At 37.4% G+C, this 14,164-nt stretch overlaps 1 protein-coding gene across 5 annotated transcripts in view; it reads left to right on the top strand.

Annotated features, from left to right (window-relative positions):
• large2 (LARGE xylosyl- and glucuronyltransferase 2) overlaps positions 1-1,827 on the top strand; it is a 171,181-nt gene extending 169,354 nt beyond the window's left edge. For all 5 annotated transcript variants that reach the window (XM_053501026.1, XM_053501025.1, XM_053501027.1 and 2 more), the window contains 2 exons: positions 932-1,127; positions 1,228-1,827. In XM_053501026.1, coding sequence (XP_053357001.1) covers positions 932-1,127; positions 1,228-1,425 — 394 coding nt within the window. In that variant the 3' untranslated portion in view covers positions 1,426-1,827. The remainder of the gene's footprint in view (positions 1-931; positions 1,128-1,227) is intronic.
• The last annotated feature ends 12,337 nt before the right edge of the window (positions 1,828-14,164 follow it).

The following is a 14,164-nucleotide window of genomic DNA, read 5'->3' as shown; positions in this document are numbered from 1 at the left end:
GAAATGTCAGCATACTGTGTGCATTCTGGCTGTCAAGGTTTCATAACCTCAGCTGCAAACCTGAAGTTCATAATATTTTTTTTAATGCAGATATATGGTAGAACAATTCTTTATGTAGAAAACATTTTTTTTTACTTAAGAGAGACCTACAAATATAGAACTATAGTATATATTAGCCATACTGTACATAGTGGTTAGCACTGTGGCCTTGTACCTCCAAGGTTGAGGGTTCGATTCCCGTTTTGGGTCTGTGTGGAGAGTTTTCTCCCCGTGCGTGATGGGTACTCCGGTTTCCTTCCACAGTCCAAATACATGCAGATTAGGTTCATTTTTATTCCCAAATTTCCCATAGTATGTGTGTGCGTGTTTGCCCTGTAATGGACTGGTACCCTGTCCAGGGTGTACCCCGCCTATTGCCCAAAGTTTCCTGGGATAGGCTCCAGGCTTCCTGTGACCCTGTACAGGATACAGTAAGTGATAAGAACAAAAACATTAGCCGTAAGCTATACATTTTTTTACTTTGACTTTTTGTATTGTGATATATTGTATTTCATTTATTTTCACTACTTTTACTGTGCAAAGGTCCCAAGACACCCCTTATTTCTTCATATTAAATTAGGTAGATCATCAAGAGTCTTTTGCATAGTATTGTACTCCTATTTGTACCCATTAAGTACATCTGCTTATTCTGTATAAACTATTTAGATTTGGTTACTTACAATATGTATTATTAGGTTCAAGCAAATAAGAGTCCCTGATTTGATCTTGAGTTCACATTACTGTTTGGGTGTGTTCACATGGGTTTATTTGTGTGAATTCTCTGCACGTGTGTTACTAGGATAGACACCAGCTTCCCAGCGAACCTGAGCAGAATAAAACAGTTACTCAAGATGAATAAATGAATAACGTTTGGTCATCTTTTGCCTGGCAGATATCATGTTTGGACCAAGGGACACGCACCAACGAACTATGCCAAATGGAGGACTGCTACTACACCCTACAAGGTGGAGTGGGAAGCAGACTTCGAGCCCTACGTGGTGGTCAGACGGGATTGCCCTGAGTATGACCAGAGATTTGTGGGCTTTGGCTGGAACAAAGTCTCCCACATCATGGAGCTTGATGCACTGGTAAGTCGTTTTTCTAGTTGCATTACCAGTTTAAAGATCCACATGAATCCCTGTTGGCTGTTTCCTCTATATTTACTGAGCAATCTTGGTTCTCAAACAGGAGTATGACCTGATGGTGTTACCAAATGCCTTCATGATCCACATGCCACATGCACCGAGTTTTGACATTTCAAAGTTTCGCTCCAGTCCGAGTTACCGGTTCTGCTTGACGACTCTGAAGGACGAGTTCCACCAAGATCTCTCCAGAAAGTATGGTGCTGCTGCTCTGAAGTACCTCACTGCTCAGAGGAACATTTAAATTCAGCCCTTCATGTATGTCCGTGCACATTGGGGACACGTCTAATCTGTTCCTGGAGGCCTTGTGGCCACATGCTGCTCTCAGACATGTTGATATATCCAGTGTGCATCAAGGTACTGAACTGTCCTTTCACAGTTTCTGCATTTCTATTAAAATCTGCTCGACGCAGATCAGACTGAGTGGAGCTTTAAACCTTGTTTTTGAACATACTTGTTACATTCAAGACTCAATACAGCGATGTCAGTACTATTCCAAGCTATGTGAAAAATCAGACTGAGTGAAACCCAAAACAAGATGGCTAATACCTAACCGACCGCTGGTTGGCAGTGTTAACTGAAGTCTACTGTATGTTTGTTTTTAAAGGTCTGGCATAAGAGATCTTGATAAAGGTTTTTTTGACAATCAGGGCTTTCATTTGACTAAATATAAACAGCTTATTTGGGGAGTTCAGCCAAGTTGAAGAAAAAACATGACCTTTTTAAAGCCTCCTTTATTTTGGAAAGGGCAGCAACCTGAGGAAGAGACGAAGCCTTATGAATCCCGAAATATTTAAGATATTTATGCTTTTTGTTTCTTTTTAAATGATATGGCCAATGAACTATACGTGTTGAATTATAAAATTTGCTTTGGTTATATTATAAAAACAGAAGAATAAGTCACATTATTTTTTTCGATTCCACAAACAGAGTACCTTTGGTGACTAAGAGAGCAAGCGAATGCTTGACGGAGATACTTAACTTGTCTAGTGAGGATATGGTTTATTTGCTTTTCATTAGGCATGACAGGTTGTTTGGACATGTGTGTTATTGCTGCATTTAGAACTGTCACTTAACTATCACATGTTTTTGGCATGCATATTCCATATCCAGCACTGTAGCATCTCATCAGCTTTTATCCCAAACTCACTTTGACCACTATACATCTAGTAAAATGTTTAAATTAAAATATATTTATCAAATGCTATAAGTGATCCACACCAGGGACCATCAAAGGGCCACTCACCTGTTTAAAAAAATTGTACCACTGACCATTGGTAAAGTCCTGGAAAACTACTGTATATGTCAAACTGTAATGCAGTTACATAAAAGAGCAGAACATTATGCACAAAACTGATTGCGAAAACCCTGTAAAAATGATACTATCTGATTGGTCAGAGAAAATGTATGCGGTAAATATGGAAGCAAAATAGTCTCATTGATAATTCACATAAAAGACACGACGCACACATGCGTATTCCAATTCACATGCGTGAAACCCAATTCATGTGCATGAAAAAAATATATTTTTGCAAAAAAACAACTCACATGCACAAAATAAATATATATATTCATAATATACGTTTAATCAAAGGCAAAACAAAATTCACAGATGTACAACTGGGTACAAAATTTTTGAATGTTTAAAATTCTCGAGTATATCATGGATTGTGAGTGTGAATCTTTCGTTTGTGAATCGCCCTGAATTTGTGTGTGTATTTTTGAGACTTGCTGTCAGCAATGTGAGTCACACATACTCTTTAGCCAATCAGATGCGACCTCACCATCCACCAATCACAGCCCTCCAGGAGCCCAGCATTTAAGTAGCTCAGGTTTGCACACCTTTTGCGCAATCTGAATTAATTACCACAAAAATTTAGTTTTCCCTTCTTAAACCAAGAACAGGATGCACTTGAATGCTGGGCTCCTGGTGGAGGGCTGTGATTGGTTGAATGGTGAGGTCGCATCTGATTGGCTAAAGAGTACGAGTGACCCACATTGCTGACAGCAAGTCTCAAAAATACACACACAAATCCAGTGATATTCTTACACGAAAGATGAATTTTACATGCACAGTCCATGATAAACTCGTAAATTTTAAACATTCAAAAATTTTGTGCACATTTGTACATCTGTGAATTGTGTTTTGCGTTTGTTAAATGTATATTACGAATATATATATTTTTTTTGTGCACGTGAGTTGTTTTTTTTTGCGAATATTTTTTTCCCGCGCATGTGAATTGGGATATGCATGTGTGCATTGTGTCTTTTTCTGTGAATTATTAATGAGACTATTTTGCTTCCATAAGTACATGACTGGTTCATCACAGTTCATCTACGTAAAGTATCTCGCATCATTCGCCCTCCACTACTGCAAACACTGCAGTACACATCTGCAGTACATGCCTGTGCCTTTGCTGTATTGTGAAACTGGATATTGATTGTACTACTACTGTACATGTCAGTAGGGCCTGCGAGAGGTACTCTATTTATTATTGACTTAAATCAATCATATTTTTCTATGTAGGGGTTAAGTGCTTTAAATAAATTTGCCCTTTTTCTAAAATTTTTGGTTCGAGTTTTTATTTTTCCAAGTGTGTGTGTGTATTAATTCTTTATAAGTCATATTTTTATTTCTTTTATTTTATTTTTTTACAGATTGACAGACATGGTAAAGTCACTAAACTACTATAAATTAAATGACAAGCTAAATAAAAATTATTTATGAGGAAGTGGTGCCAAAATTTATGATTTCGTAATAGTTTTTATTATATGATTGAGCAATAATCACATGAAAAGGAGTGCTGTTGTGCTGAATATCAGCACATATTTAATGCGGTCATAAGCACAATTTGTCAGAAGCTAGTTACCTTTGTTCCTCGCCTGATCAAAATAACACAGACAAATCAGAGGCAATTTGGCATAACTTAGAAGCAATAACAAGAAGACAAGATGTTATTTAATGTTAGCATATGTGTTTTCTTCTTACTATTGACCATACCAACCTGCCTTCACCCTTGCTGGTGACCGGAAGTTGTATAATTAATGATTATGAAAATGTCCCTGTGCTGTTGTGCTGCATTATCACCACTTGTAGAATGGTTCTCATCCAATCAGATTACACAGCTGAAACTAAGTGTAATTTAAAATGACATGATATGATATAATATGATATATCAAACAGAAAAGCCATCTTAATGAAGGGCAATACACTGTATTTAGGACATTAAACAGTTATTATGACCTACTGTATTTATTCGCAAGCCTTCATCCCATAAGCCCAAGGAAACCAAGGAAGTAGCACTATGGTTACTTTGGACTGTATAAAACAAATCAGAGAAGATGCTTAATATTAATTAACTGTCATGTCACTATTCTCTAATTGCTGGTTGGTGCATTATGGGAGAAAAAAAATCTGCATTTTTCATCAATAAATGCCACCATTCTTTTTTTCCCCTTTCTGCCTGCTAGAATTTTCTTGTTAGCAATCATGGCATCACTGACAAGACTCGGGAGCAAGGAAGAAAAATGAACCTAAGGAAAAACAAGGCTCAGAAGTGGAACACAGGCCCATGACAGATTATGCTGCACACAAAAACAAAAAAGTCTTAATACACTGATAAATGGACAATAGGAGTGAAAAAGTTCCAGCAGAACAAAGATTGGGTGCTTCTCCTTGATGCCTTACTCATAAGTTCTTCAGCTGGCAGAACTCAATTAAAGCCAACTAAGTTGTTTAAGGTTATGTGTTACTGATCAAAAATTGGGAAATTTAAACACCAGCACCCCTTGACTTTGACTTCACAGAACCTCTATGGGTGTGCTGTGGTCCATAGATGCAGACCCTTTGGGTGCCTAGGGGTGCGGGTGGGGTGGCGGGGGGTGCCTACATGGATCAGACTTGTTTGTCTGGTGCATCCCATGGGTGCTTGATGGATTGAGATTTGGGGAGATTTGGGGAGCCTTGAAGACCCAGGTCAACAGCATTGGTCTCCTTTCCAAATAGGCCTTATATGCTGTGATGCAATTGGTATTTTGGTGCCTTTGATTTGTGGCCAGCATTGACTTCTTCTTTTTTCTTGGTATTTTGTAGCCAACATTCAGAAGACGGACAGCACAAACATTATGACTTCAGAATGGACTGTACCTAATAGGTTTTCACTCTGACTCAGTATAAGAACTACATAAAAGTTTCTTTAAGCTACTTCGAAAGAAAGATGAGTCTGGATTTTGAGATAAGCTTAAAAGAAACAGAAAATAGACAGCGAATGTCTGCCAATTTTTTTTTTTTTTGCAGTTAATCTCTCAAGGAAAAGTGCTAGTGCGTGTGACAGCAGACTTCTGTAAAATCCTGATGTGATCACTGTCATAGCTCTCATGCTAATCAGCCTTTTCACATAGATAAGAGACAGGGATGTCAGACAGCTTACAGTCTCAGATTTAAAACAGACTTTATAGATTTTCCTAATCAAAACTTCAAATTGCATCATAGAGGAAGGCATGAAGTGGTAAAAATAGACCAAGTGTAATTCTGTCTGCTGATTTTTAATTAAGGGAGGTTGGAAGTGCATACACAAGGAGAACAGATGTTGCCCTCAATCTGGTTTTGTTAGAGAAATCACCATTGGTCAGTTGCTCGATATACAGATAGACAGTATATGTGATAAGAGAATCTTTTATGGTTATTCGTCATTATCTTTAATTTCCATTAAGTGCTTAATCTTGATCAGGATTATGGTGGATCTGTAGCTTAGGAACACTAGGACGGAAGGAGATATTAAAGAGTTTCTGACTTCAGGCAGTTATTGATTGCGCTGTTTTTGCATTTGTAAATAATCCTAATATTTATGAGAATTGATTAGACCAATTATTTTTAAGCTTTTGAAAATAGATGGACTTTGCCTGTAAATGTCTGTAATTCGTATGCAATATTTTTGCTAAACCCCATAAATTAAAGCTGAACGTCTGCACTTTAATTACATTCTGATTGTTTTATTGCCAATTTATTGTGGTGTATATATAAGGAGGCATACAGAGGCAGAAATATAAGAAAAATATGTCACTGGACAAATAAATATTAACCAAGGTGTGTCAACCCTTATCCAGGAAGGGCCGGTGTGGTCGCACCTTCTGCATGGTTGGAATGAAGACATGTACAGTAGGCTAACAAGCATTCTAAAATTTCCCATAGCGTATACCTCGCCTCCTTATATATACTCCAGGCCCCACGTGACCCTGTATACAGGACAAAGCAGTATAGACAATGAGATGATGACAACATTGCTCTTAGTCTTTTATGTGCATGTCCAGGGTGTACCATGCCTTGTGCCTGAAGTCTCCTGAGAAACATTTCGGGCATCCTACAACTCTTTACAAAAAAAGGAGTGTCGAAAAAAGGTAAATTAATCTAGAATTTTAGAATTTAGTATTTAGCACTTTTAGATGTAGCATTAAGACAATCTGCATAACGTGAAGCCTGTACACTTTACAGTTAAGTGTTAAAACCTTTTTCAGATCGAATCAGGTTTGCTCATATTCACCTTCATGAAGTCACAGCTTACATGTGGCTCACCGTAGCATCTACATACATATTTGATAGAGCACAGTTTTTATGTCAAAGTCCCTTTATGATGCATTTCAACCAAGAAAGGACATTTTTTAAAATTATTTTTCTATAACAGCACACCCTATTATAATGTTATTGTAAAATATAAGGCTTTTTAACAAAAACATATTGGATTTCTTGGTGATATCTTAATTGTTTTAGTCAGCAATAATGTAAACTTATTCTCAAAAATAATAGAAATTTGCTGAAGAATTATGAACAATTAGATTAGTGCTGATGTAGATCTTTTTTCCCCCAAAAGCCAATCACTTTAAAGACAAACCTGGCTTGTGAAGGGCTAAGATTGATAAGCAGCTCTCTTCCTGTACTGTTAATGCTAATGCAATGGTAATTGGTTGATATGCCTCTTTATAGCATTATGATGCATAGAGCTCAGACAGCTTCCTCAGCAGTTTTTATTTTTCCATACAAACAAATGTCAGGACTGAAAAAGCAGACAGGCTATGTACTGTACAAGCCGCTCAAGATAGGTCATTAAGCTATAGGGCATAAAGCATGGAAAGTCTCTTTATTTGGTTAATCATGATTAGTGCCTATGGCTGAGGCCAGAGCAAAGGCGAAAAGCTCTCACACGATCATCAAGAGATTGCTTCTGGAGTTCTATTCTATGGAGTGATTCTGTAGCCTCTTGCAGCCTGGGGCCTAAAGGGAGATGATTGGCTGAGCTCTCTTAGTGGGGTGGAATGGGAGGCACACAGCTTGTCTGTGATTTGGTGGGGTTATTATAATATTTTAATATATTTATTTCCCGATTTTCTCCCTAATTTAGTTGTATCCAGCTCTACGGCCAATCAGAGGTCTCTTTGTGAGCTCACACAAGCGTAAGAAAAAATTCGAAAAGTAAGTTTTAAAGGATGCGGTCGGCTGGTTCGGAGGGAACACAAAATAGTCTTTGGCCCTCCCGACTGAGTGGTAGTAATGGCCTTAATGTGGGTTCCCCCTAGTAACAGGGGGCCCTAAATCAGGGAGAAAATCTTTTTTTTTTTTTTAAATAAATAAATACAAATTATATGTGACCCCACCAAATCCTACCCAAATCCCAGACATGCTGATTTACACTGGACTAATATCATCACAAGATCTCAGTGTTTTTTACTTTATGAATTACAGACATGGGCGATTCACATGAGATTAAGATCACTGACAACCTCTGCATTTATTACAAATGACTGTGCGAATAGGGCTATAGGCACATCCATATACACTCATCTAGTACACACAGGCTAAGATCAAAACTAAAGTTCTGAGCATTTTTGGCCACTCCTGTTGGTCATGGGGAGTGATATAGCCATGACTAGAAAATCCAAAACCAAAACAGTAACACCTGCCCTTTTTAGGAGTGGGGTCGAATATACACAGGGACAAATCTATGTGTGACGTGTTTGACAAATAAAATGGAGTACTTGAACACGTTGCCTGGCATGCACTATCACCCACAGAAAATTGTGCCATTTCTTTTGGAACAGACAACTTTAAATAATAATAGGCCACAGTTTCTTTTGTAAAGATTTATTACAGTTTTTCCACCACTGGCGAATAAATAAGGGGAAAAATAATGTTCCATGGAACGCTGAATTCAGCATGGTGGCTTAGTGGTTAGTACTGTCTCCTGGTGCTCCTGGGTTTGAAATTTAAATCTTCCCTACGCTTTTTAAACTTGCACTCTGCATGTTTTTTTCATGTGCTTCGGATTTTTTTTAACTTATAACAACATAATCCTTTATTCAAATGGTAAAAACTTTCAAAAATACAAACTCTGATTCTCAGTTGTATCATTTTGGACACACAGGTGTATCAAATCACTTTAGGAGGCACCAAAATTATTTACTGTATCAGTGCCAGTGTAGCAAGGAAGAAAGAAAAAATGTTATACAGTGTGTACTTTGTGTGTGCATCAAAACCAAAATATTGGATCTGGTTAAATCATTGTTTTCTATTTGCTGAAAGAAATAAAGTTTCTTATACACACTGCGAAGGATTGGCAAGGTACCCCCCCCCCCTTGTGCCCAGTCTCTAGGGATAGTCTCCAGTCCCCATGAAACCCTATATACAGAATAAGTGGTATTGGCCATGAGTGAGTAAGCATGAGTGAAATAACATACAATGTACAAGTTAAAAGCACAAATCATGTAAAGTTATCTCTGTAATCCCAGTAATATTTTATATGTATAATGTAAGTATATATTTAAATAAACGTTTTAGTTTTCTGTATGAGCGTATTGTGAGTAGGTCTCCAAATGAGCACAGGGCAGTTTTATAAATACAGCAGCAATTCTAAAGTACATCTATACAGTAACCATGTGAAAGGGTGAGTACTAAGCATAAATAGTTTTCAATGACATGCAATATCTTTAGGTTATTCGTGTTGGACTTTCCATAATACTAGAAGGAGAGGGACAAGTGCGAAAAAGACCCAAGCAGATGTTCATACAGAGAACAGAAATATTTGAGGAGGCTATCGACTATATTTAGTAAACTCATTTGGTGTTTAAATTGTCCAGGAACCTTGGGTCCCAAGACCTACAAGGACATTAGTAAAAAAAAAAAAAAAAAAAAAAAAAAAGAAGCAGGATAAATCCAGCATTAAATAGGGGAGAGGAATAAGGAAAAACCTAAGGGAAGTCTGAAATTAGAAGACTACATTAGTAGTGATCACTAAGGTCAAAAGACAAATGCAAAGTATATATATATATATATATATAAGTGTGTGTGTATGTGTGTGTGTGTGAGAGAGAGAGAGAGAGAGAGAGAGAGAGAGAGAGAGATATGACAAGATGACAAGAGAAAATTTCCCTTCCTATCTTGTTCACTCAGACTGATGTTACTACAAGCATGCAAATCAAGTCAGCCTCACATCTTACTCCTGATAAGTGCTGAAGTACTGAAGTGAGGTGCTAGTGAGGTGTTAAGTCTATGATTTTTTTCTTTCAGCTTTGTCAGCCTGAAGTGTTCACAGAAAACAGTCAGTTACCAGGAAGGAAATGATGTGCGCCATCCCGAAGGAACATTAACCGACAAAGATTTAATTAACTGCTTCAGACGAAGGTCACATATACTGAGGCTGTCAATTTCTCTGTGCTATATTCATTAAAGGGGCCCTATTATGCAGAATTTGCTTTTTAGTCATTTATAGACATTTAGATGGCTCTCCAGTGTATGTGTGTGTACAAACAAGAAAAGTTGAAGACATTCCCTGTTTTTTTGTCACTTTTGAATCACCCAGGTTTCTTAACAAGTCAATTAGATTTTTTTCCCCACTAATGTGACCTCATATATGAAAATAGCTCTGGAAAAAAAAGATTGAATTATGTTTTTAGAAACATACAGTAAAGCATAGCACAGATTAGCACACATAATTAGTACCGGTCAGCACTATCAGAATTATATGTGAATTCTGTCATTTCTTAACAATTCCTCAACTTCATCACCGTATTTGTTGTTCATTTGTAATGAATTCCATAAATGATAAACAAACTAGAAGCCTACTATGACCCAGCCCAGGACCAGGAGGTTACTGAGGAACCCCTGTCTCTCTTTGTCTTGCCTATAGGATCGTGATCCTAGGCCCAGTACACACCTCTAGTCTTCATCAGACGTCCTGTAAAAAACCTAACCGTCATTATCTCTATTCTTATCTGTTCAATCTGAATAATGCATTCACATTCTCTTACATAACTAAACCAATTCATTTATTTATTGCAAATGAGTTGCTTTTACAGCCACTTTCTGGGATAAGAACCTTCAGAGAATGAGGAACCATTTTAATCTGCTGCTGGATCCAGCTGCACTTCGTACAAAACTGGTTGATGTCTGTGATGAGATCATTACTATAATTAAAACCTCTACTGTGTTTATCAAATGGCTTATTTGATTTGACAGTGTGAAATGAGGCATTATGGGAGAATTGGCACACCAGCCTTTTGATCTGGCTAAGAGTGGGGTCCTGCTAGCTGCAGATAAATGCTCTGTGCAAATTTAATTTGCCGGGATGACAGATAACAAAGTCCAACATGTTTAGGAATCTGCACACACGTCAAGCTTGCCTAAAGATTATTCACACAACACCTGTGGAATTAATCAAATTAGCTGCACACTTCATCAAACTGTTTGAGAAATCATACATTTTCTTTCTAGTGTCAGGTAAATGAATAGATCCATGTTCTGAATTCCAAGTTTTTATCTACCTCCAAAAAGGGACAATCTTGATAATGGACATCTGTATCTATGCCAAAGACATCAGTGCTCTGTTGGCAGTGAGGTTCGATAAAAACGATGTGAGCTTGACATTGAGATTGACATTGATGCAGATATATTGTTGCTTATAACAGAACTAAAAAGCATTGCTGGATAAAATCTAATGTTTTTAAAAGTCTGCATTTGTTTTTTGATAGATATTGCTTTCTGATTTTTGAAACTAACAAAATACCTGACTGAACGAAAATGAAATTTCTTTTGAAATTTGGGATCATATCAGAAAGGTTTGATTGTTGCTTCCTGTCATCTTTGATTAATAACCCTTTGCATTATTTTCCTTGTCACGCCATTGCAACTTTTCTGCATTGAAGAAAAAGAAGCTGATTGAATTGATTTAAATTACAGATGTGTACTTACTCACTCTCTCACTTATCCACCCAGTCACCTATTCTCTATAATGCTTACCCTGTGCAGGGTCACAGAAAACTTGAAGTGCATACGAGGGGACTCAAGGCATTACACAACATGGACAGGGTGCCAATCTATCGCAGGACACAAACACACAAACACTCATACAATCACTCACACACAGTGGGCAATTTGGAAACACCAATTAGCCTACTCTGCATGTCTTTGGATTGTGGGAGGAAATAGGAGTGCCCGGAGCGGTTACATTAACACAGTTTCTTTTAGTAAAAACATTCAAAGCCCTAAATAAAATCATGGCGCTCTTACCCGAAATGAGAACTGAAGACAGGTTGCTGTTTCTTGTTGCCAATATGATTATATTATCATAATGTAATTGCTTTAAAATTCTGGTAATCAGAAATAAGATGAAAATGTGAATTTTATGGAAAAAAATATGTATGTCATATGTATATCAATCTGACTGATCACATATTAGATTTTATTTCAACATGATTTTATTTGCAGTTTGACTAACTAGTGCAAATGAGTTCATGGTGGCAAAAAGATGATGTGATAAAACTGCTGGAGTTCTAGAAGCTCGGCCTACCTGTCCTTAACAGCACACATACATCTGGCCAATGTCGACTCGATAAGTTATATCAGCAAGATGTACATGTGGCTCAGTGGCTTAATGGTTAGCACTGTCACCTTGCACCTCCAGGGTTGACGTTGGATTCCCGCCTCGGGTCTGTGTGCATGGGGTTTGCATGTTCTTCCTGTGCTTGGTGGGTTTCCTCCTGGTACTCTGGTTTCCTTCCACAGTCCAAAGACATTTAGGTTAGGCTAATTGGCATTCCCAAATTGCACATACTGTAGTGTGTGTCTAAATGACAATCGGGCATCAAGCTGGCAACCTGACTCCTTAATCACAGAAATGATGAATATATCCCTAGAGTGGGAGGTACTCATCACCCAATGTATCGAATGGCATGTGGATGGACCAAAATAATAAATAAATAAATAAATAAATAAATAAATTAGCAAGCTGTAGCATTGAGACTGCTTGCTAATTGAAAAAAATATGCAGAAACATCATCATTTAATTGAAGAAGCCCACCAGATAATGTTTGGATGATTAATTAAATCCATAGTTCATAATCGGTCCTTTCAGACTGTAAATGTGTTACTACACAATGTAAAAAACACATATGTAAAAAACACACATACATATGTGTAAAAAACACATATACATATCCCAAAACAGTTTTATAATTTGTATGTGCGTAATGAAGAGACACGATTCAAGTTAAGAAATTTTTATGGCGGACTGAATGCCATCTAAAAGGTCTCCAACACAAGAAGGAACATAGAAACAGTAAGAATAAACCAAGAAACAGTAAACAGTAAACATCACCGGATTCTTTTTCTGACAGCCTGTAAGAGGAAGAAAAAAAGGCACTTCTTTAAGACACAAATTCAGCTAAACAAATGACAGCTTGCCAGGTAAAGGCAGTTATAGAATAACATTTGAACAAATTGTAACTTGCTTGAGGTGGCACGGTGGCGTAGTGGTTAGCACTCTAGCCTCGCACCTACAGGGTCTGGGTTTAATTCCCCCTCCAGGTCTGTGTGCATCCATGTGTGTTTTCCCCCTGCTTGGTGGGTTTTCTTCAGGTACTCTACGTTCCTCCCACAGTCCAAAGATATGCAGGTTAGGCTGATTGCCCGTAGTGTGTGAATGAGCATATGAGTGTGTGTGCCCTGTGATGGATTGGGAATGGATAGGGAAGGGTATGTTAGAGGGCCAACCCAAAGCTAACCTAGCTGAGACATTTGATGAGCTGGGATAATAGAGGACTACACATCAGACAATGTCACATATTATAAATATGGCTGGGTATGGGTACTGTCTGGGATCCTTTTGTCTTACCCATGCTTAGTGCGCTTGCGCATATTAAAAATCTGTCATGTTTTGCCACTTTAGTGCCCATAAATCACTGCTATTTCTGTCACTAACTTGTGGGCTAATGCCTAGTATTGCTTTTTTAAAAAGTATTATTATTGTTTTATTTTACATTATATTTCACTTGCATGGTTAATTTAGACTTTTGAATTAATGGAGAATGAAAAAATGTGTCAAAAAGTGCAACTACTAAATTCAAATTTTATTTTATTTATGTACCATGAGTACATAATATATTCTGGTAACAATAAAACCAACTTAGCACAAAGTACAACCAGTATGTCAGAAAATGCTGAAAAAAAGGTGAAAAGGTGATATAGTTTTGAAAGGTGGTGCTACCACCATTCTAAACTATATGTAGGAAATGGTGATAAAGTAGCACAGACTGATATAACTATACATTTTTGCTACCGGAAGTAAATTCTGACACAGTAGGAAAAATGATAGAACACCAGGAGTTATTCATTTTCATCAATGGTGTAACAAATGGCTATGTAAATTGAATTGGCCAGTTGATGCAGTTGTTAAATTTATGGAAATGAGACGAGAGAAAAAAATGTACCCATTACCAGTAGGTGTGAAAACCACTGAACTAAAGACGGCCTTTTTAAACCCCATTGTGAAGTATTGTTCATTGCTTTGTATTGTTCATATCACTGTATCTAACTCCTCTTTATTACTAGTCGCCATTGTGCTTTAGAGACAGCGAATACACTACTAGAATAATAAGGTTGTCAAAGGGTTATTCGGAGGTTCTACATTAAACTTTGTGTGGTATAATTCCTTATAGAA

The sequence above is a fragment of the Clarias gariepinus genome, chromosome 7 (assembly GCF_024256425.1).
Source record: "Clarias gariepinus isolate MV-2021 ecotype Netherlands chromosome 7, CGAR_prim_01v2, whole genome shotgun sequence".
Taxonomy (NCBI): Eukaryota; Metazoa; Chordata; class Actinopteri; order Siluriformes; family Clariidae; genus Clarias; species Clarias gariepinus.
The sequence above is the reverse complement of the archived record's forward strand: the minus strand, read 5'-3'. Positions and strand labels throughout refer to the sequence as shown.